The 19,544-nt window shown below is 42.3% G+C and overlaps 1 protein-coding gene across 1 annotated transcript in view; it reads right to left on the reverse strand.

The window, feature by feature from the left end:
- The window catches only part of LOC126144870 (Down syndrome cell adhesion molecule-like protein Dscam2), a 549,485-nt gene that overhangs the window by 138,637 nt on the left and 391,304 nt on the right, over positions 1-19,544 (reverse strand). The window contains exon 24 of the mRNA XM_049915521.1: positions 636-775. Within this exon, the coding sequence (XP_049771478.1) occupies positions 636-775 (140 nt within the window). The remainder of the gene's footprint in view (positions 1-635; positions 776-19,544) is intronic.

The raw sequence follows: 19,544 nt of genomic DNA on the forward strand, positions 1-19,544 counted from the left end.
TAATCAAAGTTTCTCTTTGTTGAGATGTTCTGCTTGGATAGGTATCTACTTTTAGGTTCTATTCAGGCTGCCATTTCCCATTTCAACAAACCATATTTGTGAAAGTTGCCCATTTGTCAACATATAAACTCTTTAGCATGTTCAAATGGCATGTTCTAGAGTTAGCAACCTAACATTCATCTACTGCCGTAAATTAACACACCTCTGCATCCCTTTGCATAGGGAGAACATAAACTTCACTGAAAAGATTTCAGAGGTTTAGTCATGAATGTTTGCTGTGTGGTTTGATAAAAGGAACTTGCGTTTCCAGAACATCTTCAGGATTTTGTGAGATATGTTTAGTACATTAATTGACCATAATGTCCCATATTTTCTGAAAAATGTACTGCTGACAGTAGGTTTATGTGGTATGAATATGGCTGAGCGGTAGAACACTTTGTATACAATGTTAGGTGAAACTTTGGCACATAAACTGGACAATAATAGTCATTGTGGTCCAGTTTCAGGTTCAGCTCAATCACTAGGTATGAGATCAATAGACTTATTCTCATAGTTCCCTTTAACAGCCTAGGTCTTAGTGACATCAGTTACACTAGATATAAAAAAAATTATATAATGAAGAAATTAAAATTAACCTTTGAAAGATGGTGTTTCCTACTACAGTACACAGTGTACTGTGTGATGAGGCCATTAGGTTGTTTAGGTGGCAACCACGATACGAGTATCGAGTCGGACGTCAGAGTCAGGGTCTTTACAGCAGATGGTGGCCCTGGAACTGAAGAGTACAGCAATGCAGTTAATACATTGGCATTTTCTTTAATATTTAGGATGATGATTTACATTGAAATGAATTTACACGTGAAAGCTGTTAACAAGCAGAAAACATCCTAATAATTCCAAGGATGGTTATGGTCACAATATAACTTATCTCTTTTTGAACTCTCATTTAGTGTAATATTGTGTGCAAGTTAGAGAACTGAAACTGAATGTCTTGTTGCCTTATCTAGTCTACTATTTGGCTGCTTAAATACGCACTGTAGACTTGGGCAATGTTCCAATCTACCATTAACCTCCCCCCCCCCCCTCTCTCTCTCTCTCTCTCTCTCTCTCTCTCTCATCCTCTGTGCAATACTTCGTGGCTCTCCCACCAGACTACTACTTTGATTTGAAAGTGACCTACCTGCAATCAACTTCTCTTTTTACTGATGCTATTGAAACTAAATGTGAAAACTTCAAGTAAAAAAGACTGCAGGCCAATACCACCAATACTGGTGAACTATTGCACACTGAGCACACATTTATTAGAGGAAATGTTTCAAGTGACCTCATCCTGCCTGAAAAATCAGTCTTTGATTACAGTTGCATTGCAGGCAACACACAGCCAAAAATGCTGGATGTATCTGTGCCCTCTGGCTGGCTGTCACTATGCCCAAACAGAGAATTGGTCACCAGCAGAAGCAATCACATTCAACAACAGACAAAAGTTTAGAAGGTCAGGAGATAATGGTGGCTTACCTGACTGTCCACCTCACAGTGCATGCAGTGTGCATTAAGTTGAGTGATGTCAGGATACTAATGACACCTTTTCCAAGTAATTAGGAAAATGTAATATACATTAACCCTTTGATTTCTGTGGGCGTGTTAACTCATCATGCCTCGCCATTCCCCTGGCATACCTGACGTGTATACAAGCGGCCTTGGGTCTTCCCTACAGTGCTAAGGACATGTTTATGCATCCTGCACCACCGACCTTCCCACTGCTATGGACGAGTTTAGGTGTGCTGAGTCACAGCTACCTGAGCACTACAGACATGTATACATGCAGAGCTGTCTTTCTGCCCTTCTCTTCTAGTAGCTGATCAGTGGTCTGACTGTGTAGTTCGAGAGTGCACATATCTTTGTTGCTGTGTTCGCTCTTTGCAGAATTCAACTTATATTCCTGTATTTTTCCGTCAGTTTTCTTGTTTTCTATTTGAGAAATGTCACTTCACAGTGGTTGCACAGAGAAAGAAATCCTGGATATGCTCACTAAGAGCGACAGTGAGTGTGAATTATCTGACGTTGCTAACAATGATAAGTCTTCAACAGAATCTCAAAGCTGTAGTCCTCATCCCTTTACAACAGAGGGGAGAGCAAGAATTACAGTCAGCAGTTCCTCTGAATCCGAGGAATCAAAAATTGTCAGAGAAACGGTTGAGAAAGGAGCGCGCGTAAGTGACACCTTTGACTGGAAAGAAACCGATTTCCAGCTGTTAAACCATTACTTTGATGACTTGAGTTCAGGACACAAATGTCAATTAGAAACTGACCCAAGCATTCTTTCATTTTTTGTGATATTTATGTCTCAAGAACTGTTGCAATTTATTGCAGACGAAACAAATCGTTTTTACATTTACACCAGAGAAAATACTACAGAATCCGTGAATTCTCGACTGTCAAAGTGGAAAGACACTGGATTTGAGGAAATGTATTGTTTTGTTGCTGTTTGCCTTCTAATGGTGCAAGTTAAGAAGTTAAAATTAAGTTATTACTGGTCCAGAGATACACTTTTGAACACAACAGTTTTAAGCAAAATTATGTCCCGAGACCATTTTTGTCTACTTCTGAGAATGTTACACTTAGATGACAGCTCTGCAAGTACTGGAGGCGACGATTGTTGACAAAGTTCGTAAGACTTTTGCGTAATTCATTTCGCCCACATCACAAGCTTTGTATAGATGAAAGTCTCTTGCTGTTCAAAGGACAATTATCTTTTTATCAATTGATTCCAACCAAGCGAAGTAGATTCAGAATAAAGACATTTGTACTATGTGACTGTCAGAGTGGGTATATTTTAGATTTTATTGTATATACAGGCGTAACAACAGAAATTGGGTTCCACAATTTGAGAAAAAGTAGCGATGTAGTGGCAACTTTATGGGACCATATTTGAAACAGGGTCATATTCTATATGTCAATAACTGGTACTCCAGCCCAGACCTGTTCCTCTGGCTTCACAACCACGGAACAGCCATATGTGGCACTGTTCGTAAGAACAGGTGCAACATGCCAAAACTGCAGAAGAAATTAAAACGAGGAGAAATCCAGTTTAGGTCCACTGACAAGGTCATTGCTATCAAATGGTGCTATAAGAGAGAGGTGTACACGTTGACCTCAAGTCACACAGCACAAACAGCGGAAACAGAGAAGACTGACATAAATACTGGCAAAAAAATAAAGAAACTGCAATTTATTGTAGCTTACAATTCGAGTATGGGTGCAGTTGACCATTGTGACATGTTACTGAGCCCAGTGGGATCAGTGCATAAGACTGTGAAATGGTATAAGAAATATTTTTTTCACATTCTGGATTTGTGCATTCTAAATGCTTATGCTCTCCACCAGCCGGTAACAGAGCAAAAAATGGCACTCGCAGAGTTTCACCTTTCTCTCATAAGCAAATTGTAGAAAAATATGCTACAGAATGGAGAAACGCTGGTAGGGGAAGGCGCTAAGATGACGAGATCCTCTGCAATTCACAGGGAGACATTTTCCAGCTGTTATCGTGAGTGGACATTCGCAGATAAGTATGCTAATGCGCAGATGTGTAGTTTGCATGAAACTAGATACCAATGCAAAACTTGCAACGCTCCATTATGTTTTTGCACCCTGCTTTGAGACTTATCATATAAAGAGGGATTACTAATCATTGGGAACTAAATCTGAGAAAATTTATTGACGCTTTTGAATGAATTACTAAAAAAAGAAAAAAACTATTTTTAACTTCGCCAGTGCCGGTCCAAAGCCTGGATCGAAAAGAAAGATGGGAAATAGATGCAACAGATGTAAAATTATTCAAACGAAGCCTGACTTCTTCATATGTAGCAGTTTACTTGCAAATGAATAGACTTGGTGATTGAGATGGCGCAATATCTGTGCTGTGGCAAATGTAATTACACTGAGTACATTGCGCCAGTATATCAAAACCCATACATTAATCTGCGTATGATACATTTAAATTATTAACACATAACATGGGCAGTTATATTCTTTTATCCTTAGTAGTACAAATGTAGATCACACTCAAGTCTGCTTGTACAAAACATGTTTTCCATAACTGATTTAAACGCCTTTGATCAACAAGAAACAACATGCCAAAGTTTAAACTCTTTTCTCAGTGCGATTTTTTTTGTTATTTTGCCTCTGTTGTTAGCCAATATTGAAAATTAAACTCATTGTTCTGGGGAGGGTGGAGGGCTTAAAATTTTTTGCTCGAATGAGACTGGCTTTGGAGCATTGATAGAAAACGGTATTTGAAAAATAAGTATCAAATAAACCCTGCTTTCATCTTTTCATAAAAATCAACATCTTTTCAACTAATTTGTAGATTACTGGAAAATGGTGGGGAAATAAAAAGTTTTATTCCTTATCACTGTGCAGTCAATCTACTGCACTCTAAATTTAATTTTCATTATGCGTTCACACTACTAGATATGCTAATCCAAAGTTTACATTGTTTTTGGGCCTGATGTTTGCACCTAACTTTCATTCTAGTTGTACAGCTTGGTATGTTTTATGGAGCATAGTTTTTTAGCAAAACTGGAATGAAAATACCGCATTTTTGACGTTTTTACAAAATCTTCAAATTTGTGCTTAATTTATTCATTACTGAAAAGTGCTATGTAAATGAAACTTTATATTTAAGAACCTTGTGTTGTTAGGTTACTACAAGCGAAGTTTAACATTCATTGTAGCATTAGTTCAGGAGATGCAAGAAGCCAAACTTCGAAATTTTCTCGGGTGCCTATTTTTTTGGCTGATTTACCTACAATTTTCCGGCTTACTATGGCTTGTAAAATTCTTTTCATTATTATTCTTAAGACAATGCATAAAGCTGTTCAAGATGGCCTAATTTTATTTCTTTACAAAAACTATTGCCCGAGATATTACAGCTCAAAATCGCCAAAAATTCACACCAGCTCTGCGCGAGTCATATTCAGCTGAGAAATATTCAGCACAAGGCAGGTTGAGCAGCGTATGACGATCTGGTCCCGGCGGCTGCTCCGAGAGACAGGCACGCAGTGCAGGTAGACGGATTACGCTGCAGGACGCGGCACCTCTGCACGCCAAGCACGTGGCGCACCTTCAGCAGCCAAAGGGTTAAATCTAAGCAGTTTTTTCTCATAATTGGCAAGAAAGACAGGCAATCACCATGCTGTATAGTAAACTGGAGATGCAAATGCTTATAAAACACTGATTTGATGCATTACTTAGCTTTCACAATATGAGTACCATTATATTGAGCAGATCGTATAACATAAAGCAGACTGATTTTGCAGAGGGAATCCTAAAAAGGGGACTAACACAGTGCTACAGATCTGTGATTGACAGCATTTTGAAAACAATCTGATCTAACAGTTGACACAAGGGACATTATGGCAAGACACTTATCAATTTGGTGGACACATGGAACTACAAGATAAACAATAACATATATGTAAATGTATTCAAGGTGATGGGAATGATAGCATGTGAGCTAACCTGCACAAGGACAGATTGTAGAAAGGTAAAATTGTCCTCAACTGAAAGGCTGGTTTGAATGCCACACTGCTTTATGAGCAAGGTTTTACTGAAGATGGTATGCTATTGCATTCTTATGGCCACTGAACTGACTTTCCACAATCATAAGGGACCCTATAGCAAATTCATAACAAATCACTGCCAGGGTTTAAAGATGCTCAAAGTGACAGAAAAATTTCTGCTTTTAGCAAGAACCTCTGCATCATGGTTAGGTGGAAATCAAGTAAACTAAGTGTAATGACCTGCCCAAAATCCTGACCTGAACTACGAGAAACATCTCTGGGTTGAAGTACTGTATCAGTTATGGGGTTGTACTGTATCAGTTATACAATGAATGATTTTCCCCCAAACCCATCAAGAACTATTCACCACAGACCTACTCCAAGGAGGTAATATGACATATTCTCCATCACTCAGCACATTCCATAGATCCCATCAAGAAGAAGAACACAATAACCTGAATCTTCTCAAAAACTATATTACAATAAGCTATCATAATATCACTATCATTCCCCCCCCTCAATCCTTGGACCTTGCCGTTGGTGGGGAGGCTTGCGTGCCTCAGCGATACAGATGGTCGTACCATAGGTGCAACCACAACGGAGGGGTATCTGTTGAGAGGCCAGACAAACGTGCGGTTCCTGAAGAGGGGCAGCAGCCTTTTTAGTAGTTGCAGGAGCACCAGTCTGGATGATTGACAGATCTGGCCTTGTGACACTAACCAAAACGGCCTTGCTGTGCTGGTACTGCGGATGGCTGAAAGCAAGGGGAACCTACAGCTGTAATTTTTCCCGAGGGCATGCAGCTTTACGATATGGTTAAATGATGATAGTGTCCTCTTGGGTAAAATATTCTGGACGTAAAATAGTCTCCCATTTGGATCTCCAGGTGGGGACTACTCAAGAGGACATCGTTATCAGGAGAAAGAAAACTGGCATTCTACGGATCGGAGTGTGGAATGTCAGATCCCTTAATCAGGCAGGCAGGTTAGAAAATGTAAAAAGGGAAATGGATAGGTTAAAGTTAGATATAGTGGGAATTAGTGAAGTTCGGTGACAGGAGGAACAAGACTTTTGGTCAGGTGAATACAGGGTTATAAATACAAAATCAAATATGAGTAATGCAGGAGTAGGTTTAATAATGAATAAAAAAATAGGAGTGCTGGTAAGCTACTGCAAACAGCATAGTGAACACATTATTGTGGCCAAGATAGACATGAAGCCCATGCCTACTACAGTAGTATAAGTTTATATGCCAACTAGCTCTACAGATGACAAAGAAATTGACGAAATGTATGATGAGATAAAAGAAATTACTCAGATAGTGAAGGAAGATGAAAATTTAATAGTCATGGGTGACTGGAATTCGATAGTAGGAAAAGGAAGAGAAGGAAACGTAGTAGGTGAATATGGAATGGGGGTAAAAAATGAAAGAGGAAGCCACCTGGTAGAATTTTGCACAGAGCATAACTTAATCATAGCTAACACTTGGTTCAAGAATCATGAAAGAAGGTTGTATACATGGAAGAAGCCTGGAGATATTAGAAGGTCTCTGATAGATTATATAATGGTAAAAAAGAGATTTAGGAACCAGGTTTTAAATTGTAAGACATTTCCAAGGGCAGATGTGGACTCTGGCTACAATCTATTGGTTATGAACTGTAGATTAAAACTGAAGAAATTGCAAAAAGGTGGGAATTTAAGGAGATGGGACCTGGATAAACTGACTAAGCCAGAGGTTGTACTGTGTTTCAGGGAGAGCATAAGGGAACAATTGACAGGAATGGGGGAAAGAAATACAGTACAAGACGAATGGGTAGCTCTGAGGGATAAAGTAGTGAAGGCAGCAGAGGATCAACTAGGTAAAAAGACGAGGGCTAGTAGAAATCCTTGGGTAACAGAAGAAATATTGAATTTAATTGAAAAAAGGAGAAAATATAAAAATGCAGTAAATGAAGCAGGCAAAAAGGAATACAAATGTCTCAAAAATGAGATCAACAGGAAGTGCAATATGGCTAAGCAGGGATGGCTAGAGGATAAATGTAAGGATGTAGAGGCTTATCTCACTAGGGGCAAGATAGATACTGCCTACAGGAAAATTAAAGAGACCTTTGGAGATAAGAGAACCACTTGTATGAACATCAAGAGCTCAGAGGGAAACCCAGTTCTAAGCAAAGAAGGGAAAGCAGAAAGGTGGAAGGAGTATATAGAGGGTCTATACAAGGGTGATGTATTGATGACAATGTAATGGAAATGGAAGAGGATGTAGATCAAGATGAAATGGGAGATACGATACTGCGTGAAGAGTTCGACAGCACTAAAAGACCTAAGTCAAAACAAGGTCCCGGGAGTAGACAAGAATCCATTAGAACTACTGACGGCCTTGAGAGAGCCAGTCCTGACAAAACTCTACCATCTGGTGAGTAAGATGTATGAGACAGGCAAAATACCCTCAGACTTCAAGAAGAATATAATAATTCCAATCCCAAAGAAAGCAGGTGTTGGCAGATGTGATTACGGAACTATCAGTTTAATAAGCCACAGCTGCAAAAAACTAATGCACATTCTTTACAGACAAATGGAAAAACTGGTAGAAGCCAACCTCATGGAAGATCAGTTTGGATTTCATAGAAAAATTGGAACATGTGAGGTAATACTGACCCTATGACTTATCTTAGAAGATAGATTAAGGAAAGGCAAACCTACGTTTCTAGCATTTGTAGACTTAGCGAAAACTTTTGCCAATGTTGACTGGAATACTCTCTTTCAAATTCTGAAGATGGCACGGGTAAAACTGTGAGGTTACAAGGGATACTGTTATAATGTAACTAATTTGCTGGATGTGGTAATGTTTACTGTGGAAGAACAGTTGGGGTGTAGCAAGCACAAGTCAATATATTTATGGAGTCACATTCTTGATAAAGAGAGGAGGCAGCATATAACAGTTTCACACTGAATTACTTAGTTACATAATTGCCTATGTCTTAGGGCATAACTTGGTACGTACGTTAATAATGTAAGGTGTGCTTGTCTTGCTAATCATTGGATTTGCTGGGTATCTGATCACTGAAATAGGAGTACTCCATAAAAATAAGACCTCTTCAGAATAGTGCAAAACTCAAATTTAAAGCATAGTAGCAGTGATAATATTTTGGACATTAAAAACATGTTTTATATAAAAATTAAGTTGCAAGGATGTTTGAGAACCTCTGCATAATAAGTTATTGTCTATTATTGTGAAGGTAATGTTCAGTTTTCGATCTATGTAGAGCAAAATGAGTATTTTGTATGCCACACCTTTTAGGCAAAGACGTGATTAAACAAAAGAAGGGTGAAACTGCCAAAAAGTGGAGTGCCCTTAAATATGTAAATAATCTGATGATTGTCTACAAAATAATATAAGGTATTTAGTTTTACATATTTTAGTATTGTAACTTTGTAAATGCATGATGGCCATGTTTAGAAATAATATATTTGACTAATGTAGTGTCATGAGACTGGACACAGGACAGAGGATAGGGGACAAAGGTCGTGGTCTTTTGATCGTGGTCCGTCTGTGCGGTATGGTCGGTGTGGCTAAGAGCCACCGACATAATATCACGTGGCCATCAGTTTGTTTTGTGGATGTGATTTAGAAAAATAAAAAACGTTTTCATTCTAAACTGTTGTCGGTGTAAATCATTTGTGAATGATCGTGATTTAGACAAATACTTGTATTCATTCACTGCTGTACTTAGGCTGGCTATTTACTCGATACAGGGCGCAAATGCAACTGTGCACAACCGAACCCCTTTTGCACACGGGTCATGGTAAAAGGTTGTGTACAAGCCTGAGTGAAGTTGCAAAATACAGGGAGCGAAAGACCATTTACAATTTGTACAGAAACCAGATGGCAGTTATAAGAGTTGAGGGACATGAAAGGGAAGCAGTGGCTGGGAAGGGAGTGAGACAGGGTTGTAGCCTCTCCCCGATGTTATTCAATCTGCATATTGAGCAAGCAGTAAAAGAAACAAAAGAAAAATTCGGAGTAGGTATTAAAATCCATGGAGAAGAAATAAAAACTTTTGAGGTTTGCTGATGATATTGTAATTCTGTCAGAGACAGCAAAGAACTTGGAAGAGCAGTTGAACAGAATGGACAGTGTATTGAAAGGAGGATATAAGAGGAACATCAAGAAAAGCAAAACGAGGATAATGGAATGTAGTCAAATTAAGTTGGGTGATGCTGACGGAATTAGATTAGGAAATGAGACACTTAATGTAGTAAAGGACTTCTGCTATTTGGGGAGCAAAATAACTGATGATGGTCGAAGTAGAGAGGATATAAAATGTAGACTGGCAATGGCAAAGAAAGTGTTTCTGAAGAAGAGAAATTTGTTAACATCAAGTATAGATTTAAGTGTCAGGAAATCTTTTCTGAAAGTATTTGTATGGAGTGTTGTCATGTATGAAAGTGAAACATGGACAATAAATAGTTTGGACAAGAAGAGAATAGAAGGTTTCAAAATGTGGTGCTACAGAAGAATGCACAAGATTAGATGGGTAGATCACATAACTAATGAGGAGGTACTGAATAGAACTGGGAGAAGAGGAGTTTGTGGCACAAATTGACTAGAAGAAGGGATCGATTGGTAGAACATGTTCTGAGGCATCAAGGGATCACCAATTTAGTATTGGAGGGCAGTGAGGAGGGTAAAAATCATAGAGGGAGAGCAAGAGATGAGTACACTAAACAGATTCAGAAGGATGTAGGTTGCAGTAGGTACTGGGAGATGAAGAAGCTTGCACAGGACAGAGTAGCATGGAGAGCTGCATCAAACTAGTCTCTGGACTGAAGACCACAACAACAACATCATTATACTACATGAGAAGCACTAGTCTGCTTTTGTTCTACAGTATTACTTTTAATGTGTTAACTGGTTTTCAGCTTACAAGACATTTACTGACTATTCTCGCCAAGGGCCCCATGTCTGATTCCTAGCTAGGGCAGGAGATTTTTCCACTCAGGGACTGTGTTGTCCTCATAATTATTCCCTGAGTGGAATGTGTTGTCCTCATAATTATTTCATCCCCATCTTCAATGCGCAAGTTGCCCAATGTGGCGTCAAATGCAATAAGTACTTGCACTCGGTGGCTAAACTTCCCGCCCACAATGCCATACACTCATTTCCACTGACTATTCTTGCTAAAGAAGTTACAATGTTTGAAAATGACATTGGAAAAGAAGTTACATATCTAGATTGAAGCAGAAACATACAGTACATAACCATCTTGGACAGTGTGATGGAAATGCAATGTAAAAAGTAAAAAGTTGAACAGTGAATAAATATAAGTGCAGTAAACAGGAAAAAACTGGAACAGGAAGCCTACATAACAGTTCATATTAACAAAGAAAGACAATGAAATAAAATTAGTACTTGACATTAAACTGCTTACTGCTAGCCACAATTATAGCATTTATATATACTCAAGTAAATTAGTAAGAAATCTGCTACTTTCTTAAAAAAAATTACTGCTGCCTTAATTTTACTACCGTATATAGGTGCTGTTTATCTACTATTAGTAGTTTAATATTTATGTGATTACAAAGGTATTTCTCAAAGAAAATATTTTCTTACATCCCTAAATACTAAGTCCTATTTACAGAACATTATAACTTGTCATGCAACTTTATGCTTTATGTTAGATTAGATTTAGATTAGATTTACTTTCATTCCAATTGATCCGTAGTGAGGAGGTCCTCCAGGATGTGGAACATGTCAGAAAAACAACAATACATGACAAATATTTACAACTAAAACAAATAAGCTAATGTACCATTCCACAGGTCCCAAGTGGAATGATCGTCATTTTTTAACGAACACTAAGAGTCATTTTACAAATACTAATACACTGAATTTAAAATAAAAAAGTTTTTTATTTATTTATAAGGTAATAAACATGTAATACAACTACTGTAATACTTATTTACAGTGAACACATTACTGCACTGAAATGGTGCAGAAGTTAGATTATACTTACACACAACCACATACACACCCCCCAGGGGGTCCACAACTCTTTTGTGGATACGTGCGTAGCGAGCACGGGACCCCGAGCTAATGTGGCCTTCCTTCCTTTCCGGGCTGCATACCTTCCCATTCCGCATCCTTCCCCATCCCTATCTTCGCCCCTCCTCCCCTCACCTGTGGCTCTTTCCTTCCCTTTCTCCCCATCTGGGAGTATGGTTTGTGCCTACGTCCGGAGACGGACGCTCGTAAATGTACTGCATTCTTCGCCTTTCTTGCTTTTATGTCTTCTTCCTTCCTTTGTCCTTCCCTTTTTCCTTACCTCTTCTCTTTCCCTTTTCTCCGCTGCGGCGTTTGAGACCTCTCTTCTTTCCTTTCCCTTTCTCTTTCTTCCTCCCTGTGCGTGTCTGAAGGCCGACCCACGCCCTTCGTGCGTAGCCGGTGACGGGGTAACGCGTAATTCCCCGCCCCCGGGTAGACAGGTAGGACACGTACGTACCCCCTGGTAACGGCCAGGCCCAGGGAGGGGTGATTACCCGAGCTGATACCTTCCAAAAATGCCGATTGGTCCCTCCGTCCGTTTGTCGGGAGGTGTGACCTGAGGTGTGAACAATCACCTAAGGCGGGAGTGCCCTCAGAGAGGGCCCCCACAAGGGAGGAGCGCGCCATCGGAGACGCCGGTAATCATGGGGGATTCTTCCGCAATGGTTTCCTCACCTTCCACTATGTCTGCTCACAAACGTAAGTATACTGAGTCTCAGCCACAGACGATTCTTCCATCGTTGCCACAGTTCCTTGTTGTTTCTCGGACTGATGAAGGTCACGACTTCTCCACAGTCAACCCTTTCATTATTCAGAAAGGTGTCGACGCAATTGCAGGTCCTGTAAAGTCTTGTTCCAGATTACGGAATGGCACCCTGTTGTTAGAAACACACAGTGCCCTCCAGGCACAAAAATTGCTGCGTACTTCTCTGCTCCACACCTTTCCTGTCCGGGTGGAACTGCACCGAACCTTAAATTCCTCACGTGGAGTCGTTTATACACGCTTCCTCGATGGATTGTCTGACGAAGAAATTCAGCACTATCTGTCTGACCAGGGCGTAACGGCAGTTCATAGAGTAATGAAACGAGTTGACACGAACATCATTCCAACCCACACTGTCTTCTTGACATTTGACACAGTTCAACTCCCATCGAAAATCAAAGCTGGCTATGAGATAATTTCCGTTCGCCCTTACGTCCCAAACCCTACGCGTTGCTATCGATGTCAGCGGTTCAATCACACCAGCCAGTCCTGTTCCAATCCAGCCAAATGTGTTACGTGTGGCAAGGATGCCCATGAGGGTGCTTGTCCACCTCCATCCCCTCGCTGCATCAACTGTATGGGTGACCACGCTGCTTCCTCTCGAGATTGCCCCGTTTTTAAGGACGAAAAGCTCATCCAGGAAATAAGAGTGAAGGAAAAGGTGTCGACCTTTGCTGCTCGAAAATTATTCGCCAGTCGCAAGCCCACCGTGCCTCAGACAGGAAAATATAGCACTGTCCTTGCTTCTCCTCGGCCAACAAAGGAGGCGGCCACGCAGACTTGCGACCTCACCTTTAGTGCCACGGTCGTCAGATCGGCCAGCGCAAAGATCGCTCGTTCAACCTCACCACTTTCGCCTGCCCACTCTATGGCTCACCCTTCGTCGGGTTCTGCTAAATCTCGAGCCCAAAAGTCGGACGCCAAGTCTTCGAAAAAAGAGCATACTCGTGAAGAGTTTTTACGTACCGCAACTTCCCAACCATCGGTTCCTCCATCTAAACATCATTCTTCCAAGAAGGCTACAAAGAAACCCAGTTCCTCTCCTTCTCCGCCAAGGCGTGTCCCATCTACAGCACCACCTGGCGGAAATCGCCCTCGCCCGTCTTCTGTGTCGCCGAGGCGCACTGCTGGTGGCCGGTCAACTGGCCGATCGCTGGTGGCAGGAGCTGCTCCTGACCAACCTATGGATCAGGATCTTCTGCCTTCGGCTGACTGCCATTCCGTGCTGTCGGTCGCTTGCTCCGAGCAGTCTTTGACTTGACAGCAACTTTGGTCACAGTCCTCCATTTTCTGTTCACCCCATGTCCATTATCCACTGGAATATCCGCGGCATTCGAGCCAATAGGGATGACTTGTCGATCCTCTTAAGATCCTACTCGCCGGTCATCTTCTGTCTTCAGGAAACGAAGCTGCGTCCCCATGACCGCTTTGTTCTCCTTCATTTTCAGTCCGTCCGATATGATCTCCCCTCTGTTGAAGGCTCTCCAGCCCATGGAGGACTCATGATTCTTCTCCATGATACTCTCCATTATCACCTAATCCCCTTAAACACTTCCTTCCAAGCTGTCGCCGTCCGCCTTTCCCTTTCCGGATACACGCTCTCTCTTTGTACTGTATACATTCCATCGTCCACACCAATGGCACGAGCTGATCTCCTTCATCTTCTTGGTCAGCTTCCACCCCCCTATTTGCTGGTTGGGGACTTCAATGCCCACCACCCGCTTTGGGGATCTCCACATCCTTGTCCACGTGGCTCCATATTGCTAGACGTCTTCCACCAAGCGGATCTAGTTTGCCTCAACACTGGGGTCCCCACATTTTTGTCTGCCTCCACGACAACCTTATCTCATTTGGACCTTGCGGTCGGTACTGTTCCGCTAGCTCGGCGCTTCGAATGGTTCGCCCTTGATGATACACACTCGAGTGACCACTTTCCATGTGTCCTCAGACTGCAGCCTCAACTGCCATATATGCGCCCGCGACGCTGGAAGTTTGCCCAAGCCGATTGGACACTTTTTTCGTCTCTCGCGACATTCGATGACCGTCGCTTTCCCAGCGTCGACGATGAGGTCACACATATTACCGACGTTATCCTTACAGCTGCGGAACGTTCAATACCACGCACCTCCGAATTGCCCCGGCGCCCCCCAGTTCCTTGGTGGAACGAGGCATGCCGTGATGCAATACGTGAGCGGCGACGTGCTCTTCGCATTTTCCGTCACCATCCTACTTTGGCCAACGGTATCCGCTATAAGCAGCTCCGTGCGCGATGCCATCGCGTCATCCGCGATAGCAAGAAGGCAAGCTGGAAATTCTTTATTAGCTCATTTAACACCTTCACTCCCTCCTCGGAAGTTTGGAGTCGGCTTCGACGGTTCTCAGGCGCGCCTAGTTTCTCCCCGGTCTCTGGGCTCACTGTCGCGCATGATACCTTAGTGGGCCCCGTCGCAATTTCTAACTCGTTGGGTCAGCACTTTGCTGAGATTTCGAGCTCTTCAAATTACCCGCCAGCGTTTCTCCCGAAGAAACGTGCAGCGGAAGTGCGACCTCTTGCTTTCTCCTCTCAAAATCACGAAAGCTACAATACTGTTTTCTCCATGCGGGAACTCCAACATGCCCTCTCATCTTCTCGCTCCTCCGCCCCGGGACCGGATGGTATCCATGTCCAAATGTTGCTGCATTTATCAACCCCTAGTCTGCGTTACCTCCTTCGCCTTTATAATCGAATTTGGACCGACAGTACCTTTCCCAAACGGTGGCGGGAAGCTATTGTCGTTCCTGTTCCGAAACCTGGAAAGGACAAACATCTCCCCTCTAGCTATCGCCCCATTTCTCTCACGAGTAGTGTCTGTAAGGTTTTGGAGCGTATGGTGAATTACCGTTTAGCTTGGTGGCTGGAATCCCGCAGTCTTTTAACACCAGCCCAATGCGGATTCCGGAAGCATCGTTCTGCAGTTGACCATCTTGTTGCTCTCTCCACTTATATCATGAACAATTTTCTCCGGAAACGCCAAACGGTAGCAATATTTTTCGATCTGGAGAGAGCATACGATACCTGTTGGAGGACAGGCATCCTCCGCACACTGTTCTCTTGGGGCTTTCGAGGCCGGCTGCCCCTTTTTCTTCGCGAATTTATGGCAGAGCGCACTTTTAGGGTGCGGGTGAACACTACTCTCTCCCGTACTTTCTCCCAAGAAAACGGGGTACCCCAGGGATCCGTGCTGAGTGTTGTACTGTTTGCCATCGCCATAAATCCAATTATGGATTGTCTCCTTCCTGATGTCTCGGGCTCCCTCTTTGGGGACGATTTTGCGATCTACTACAGCTCTCAACGGACCAGCCTTCTTGAACGACGTCTTCAAGGATGTCTCGATTGCCTCCACTCGTGGAGCCTCGAAACCGCCTTCCGTTTCTCACCCAGTAAGACCGTTTGTGTCAATTTTTGGCGACGTAAGGAGTTTCTTCCGCCCTCCTTACATCTAGGTCCTGTCAACCTTCCGTTTTCAGACGTCGCTAAATTCTTGGGTCTTATGTTTGACAGAAAACTGTGCTGGTCCTCCCACGTCTCCTATCTTTCGGCTCGCTGTCTGCGATCGCTTAACACCCTCCGTGTCCTGAATGGTACCTCCTGGGGAGCGGACCGAGTGGTCCTTCTCCGCCTCTATCGCGCCTTAGTGCGCTCAAAATTGGATTACGGAAGCATAGTCTACTCCTCTGCTCGGCCGTCTATTCTTCGGCGTCTCGACTCTATCCACCACCGTGGATTACGTTTAGTGTCTGGAGCTTTTTACACTAGCCCTGTGGAAAGCCTTTATGCTGAGACTGCTGAACCTCCGCTGTCCAATCGGCGAGCAATCCTCCTGAGTCGTTATGCTAGCCATCTGTCTTCCATGCCTGCTAATCCAGCCCATGACCTTTTTTTCGACGCCTCCTTTGATGTAGGGTATGCAGGCCGCTCCTCCTCCCTACTACCCCCGGGAGTCCGCTTCCGTCAATTGCTCGATTCTCTTTCCTGCCGCTTTCCGAAAACCTTTTTGACAACTTGGGGTACAGCACCGCCTTGGCTCCGTCCCCGGATCTGCCTGCTCCGTGACCTTTGTCAATTTCCGAAGGATGGTACCCCTACACTTGTTTATCGTCGGGCATTTGCTGCTCTATGTGCACAAATGACGGACGCCACGTTTATTTACACCGACGGCTCGAAAACATCATTAGGTGTAGGGAGTGCCTATATTGTTGGCGACACCCCAAATCGCTTTCGACTTCCCGACCAGTGTTCGGTTTATACTGCGGAGCTTTACGCTGTTCTCCAGGCTGTCCACTACATCCGCCGCCATCAGCGGATACAGTACGTTATCTGCTCAGATTCTCTCAGCTCTCTCCTCAGTCTCCAAGCTCTTTACCCTGTGCACCCTCTGGTCCACCGGATTCAGGACTGTCTGCGCTTGCTCCACCTGGGGGGCGTCTCGGTGGCGTTCCTCTGGCTCCCGGGACACGCTGGTATCTGTGGGAATGAGGCGGCCGATATGGCGGCCAAGGCTGCAGTCTCTCTTCCTCGGCCAGCTATTCAGTCGCTTCCCTTCACCGATCTACGGAGCAGTTTATGTCGCCAAGTTGCTCATTTATGGCATGCGCATTGGTCAACACTTCCCCGTAATAAATTGCGGGAAGTGAAAGCCCTTCCTTGCGCTTGGACTTCTTCCTCCCGAACGCGTCGTCGGGAGGAGGTAATTTTAGCTCGACTCCGGATAGGGCACTGTCTTTTTAGCCATAGACATCTTTTAAGCGGTGATCCTCCTCCACTCTGTCCCCACTGCTCTCAGCCGTGGACGGTCAGACACCTTTTAATTGAATGCCCCTATTTTAATCCGTTATGCTCCCGTCTACAGCTATCGCCTGATCTATCGTCGATTTTAGCACATGACACGCGCTCAGCCGACCGCGTTCTCCAGTTTATTAGTGACAGTGAAATGACGTCAGTCATTTGAAGTTTTTTTTTTTTGGGGACAACCACCCCCTGTCTGTACTGGATTTTTAAGCATTCTTTCTACTTTTAGTTTCTCCAATTTTATGAGTTTGTTTCCATTGCTGCTGGTTTTCAATTTCGGTTTTTTACTGTCTTAAGTCACGGGCTGGGCGCTAATGACCATAGCAGTTTTGCGCCCTAAAACCACAAAAAAAAAAAAAAAAAGAAAAAGAAAAAAAAAAACAAAACAAAAAAAAAAAAACACACACACACACACACACACACACACAAATTTTCAGTGAACACATTACTGCACTGAAATTGTGCAGAAGTTATGTTGTACTTGTATACAAATCAGTTGGTTTTACTAAGAAATTCATCAATGGAGTAGAAGGAGTTGGTCACCAATAAATCCTTTAGGCTTCTCTTAAACTGAATTTCATTGGTTGTTAAGCTTTTTATGGCTGCTGGCAAGTTATTGAAAATGTGTGTTCCTGAATAATGCACACCTTTTTGTACAAGACTAAGTGACTTTAAATCCTTGTGAAGATTATTCTTATTTCTAGTATTGATTCCATGAATTGAGCTGTTGGTTTGAAAAAGTGATATATTTTTAATGACAAATTTCATTAAGGAATAAATATATTGGGAAGCTGTAGTTAGTATCCCTAGTTCCCTAAACAGGCTTCTGCAGAATGTTCTTGAGTTCACACCACATATAATTCTTACTGCACGTTTTTGTGCCCGGAAAACTTTAGCTTGGCTTGATGAATTACCCCAAAAAATAATCCCATATGACATTATGGAATGAAAGTAAGCATAGTATGCCAGCTTTTTCATTTTTATATCCCCTATGTCTGACAAAATTCGCATTGCAAACAGAGATTTGTTAAGACGCTTCAGCAGTTCTGTGGTGTGCTCCTCCCAGTTGAATTTATTATCAAGCTGTAATCCCAAGAATTTTTAGATGGGAGCTTGTTGAATATCTTACCACCACAGTACACAATTCCATTCCAAACCCTGGACCAGGAGACAAAGTCTACATGAAACTTGTTTTTGTGTCTTGTATTGTGATTGCATGTACCACTGCTCAGCTGAAATATATTTTTATTATCAGCAACAAAAATTGTTAAGTAATATATGTATTGGGAAATGAGTGTAAGAATTCCAAGATCTTTAAAAAGGATTCTGCAAGATGTAAGTTACCTACACTATGCAAGAACCTTACTGTTCACGTCTGCTGAATAAACATTTTATTTATTTAAGATGCACTACCCCAGAAGACAAATCTATAAGACAACAGGGAGTGAAAACATGTAAACTATGTCCACACACTTGTCTTCAGGTCAACCGAATGAGAGATGCTTCTAAAGGTAAAACACACTGAACTGTTTCTCTTGATTAGTTTATCTATGTCTTTATTTTAACTTTTTATCCAACTGGACCTTGAGGAATTTTAAGCACTGAACTTCATTTAGCATATAATTTAATGTCTATGTCTGGTGCTAAAAAGTCATTATTGCTTATCGAAAATTGCACAAAATGAGTCTTCATAACAGTAAGGCTTACTCTGCTGTGAACTACTTTCAGGCCTGTTCAGCTAACACCAGAGCTGTGTCTGCTGTGGCCAAGTTTCAGATTAGACTGGTACGTTTCTGTCATTAACAAATATTACACTTTTTAAACTGCCCTTTATTAAGTCAGTGGAATATTATTTATGTACATCAAAACCATGAGTGTGCCCAGTAACAATCACTGTGACACACTACATATTATGTTCATCTGTTCTGAGGTTAGTTTCATGCTCCAGACACAGTGTATTAATAAGATTCTCTGTTTAATGTTATTGTTGATATTTGCTTTATGGGCGTAAGGCCTTCGTCCTTGGCATTATTCTCTGCCTAATGTTTCATCTTGCAGTGCTGAAGACAATATCAGAGGCTTTAATTAATCAGAAAGCAGTTAAGACTCAAACAAGCTCAGAAAGCCAAAGTGTGTATTTGTATCGATGCAACCATAAGTTCGTGGCATCACCATACTGCTGCCTAAGATCGCAGGGACGCACTGATGTATGTTATGAAGCTTGGGTTTTTTGTATTAGTTGGCACTAAGACCCACAAGTTGACTAATTTCAATCCTCCTCCTTTTCTCTGCACATCCTAACAAAGTAATGATCAGATCTCACTAAAACCACAGTGTCAGACTATC

Source organism: Schistocerca cancellata, chromosome 1 (assembly GCF_023864275.1).
Source record: "Schistocerca cancellata isolate TAMUIC-IGC-003103 chromosome 1, iqSchCanc2.1, whole genome shotgun sequence".
Taxonomy (NCBI): domain Eukaryota; kingdom Metazoa; phylum Arthropoda; class Insecta; order Orthoptera; family Acrididae; genus Schistocerca; species Schistocerca cancellata.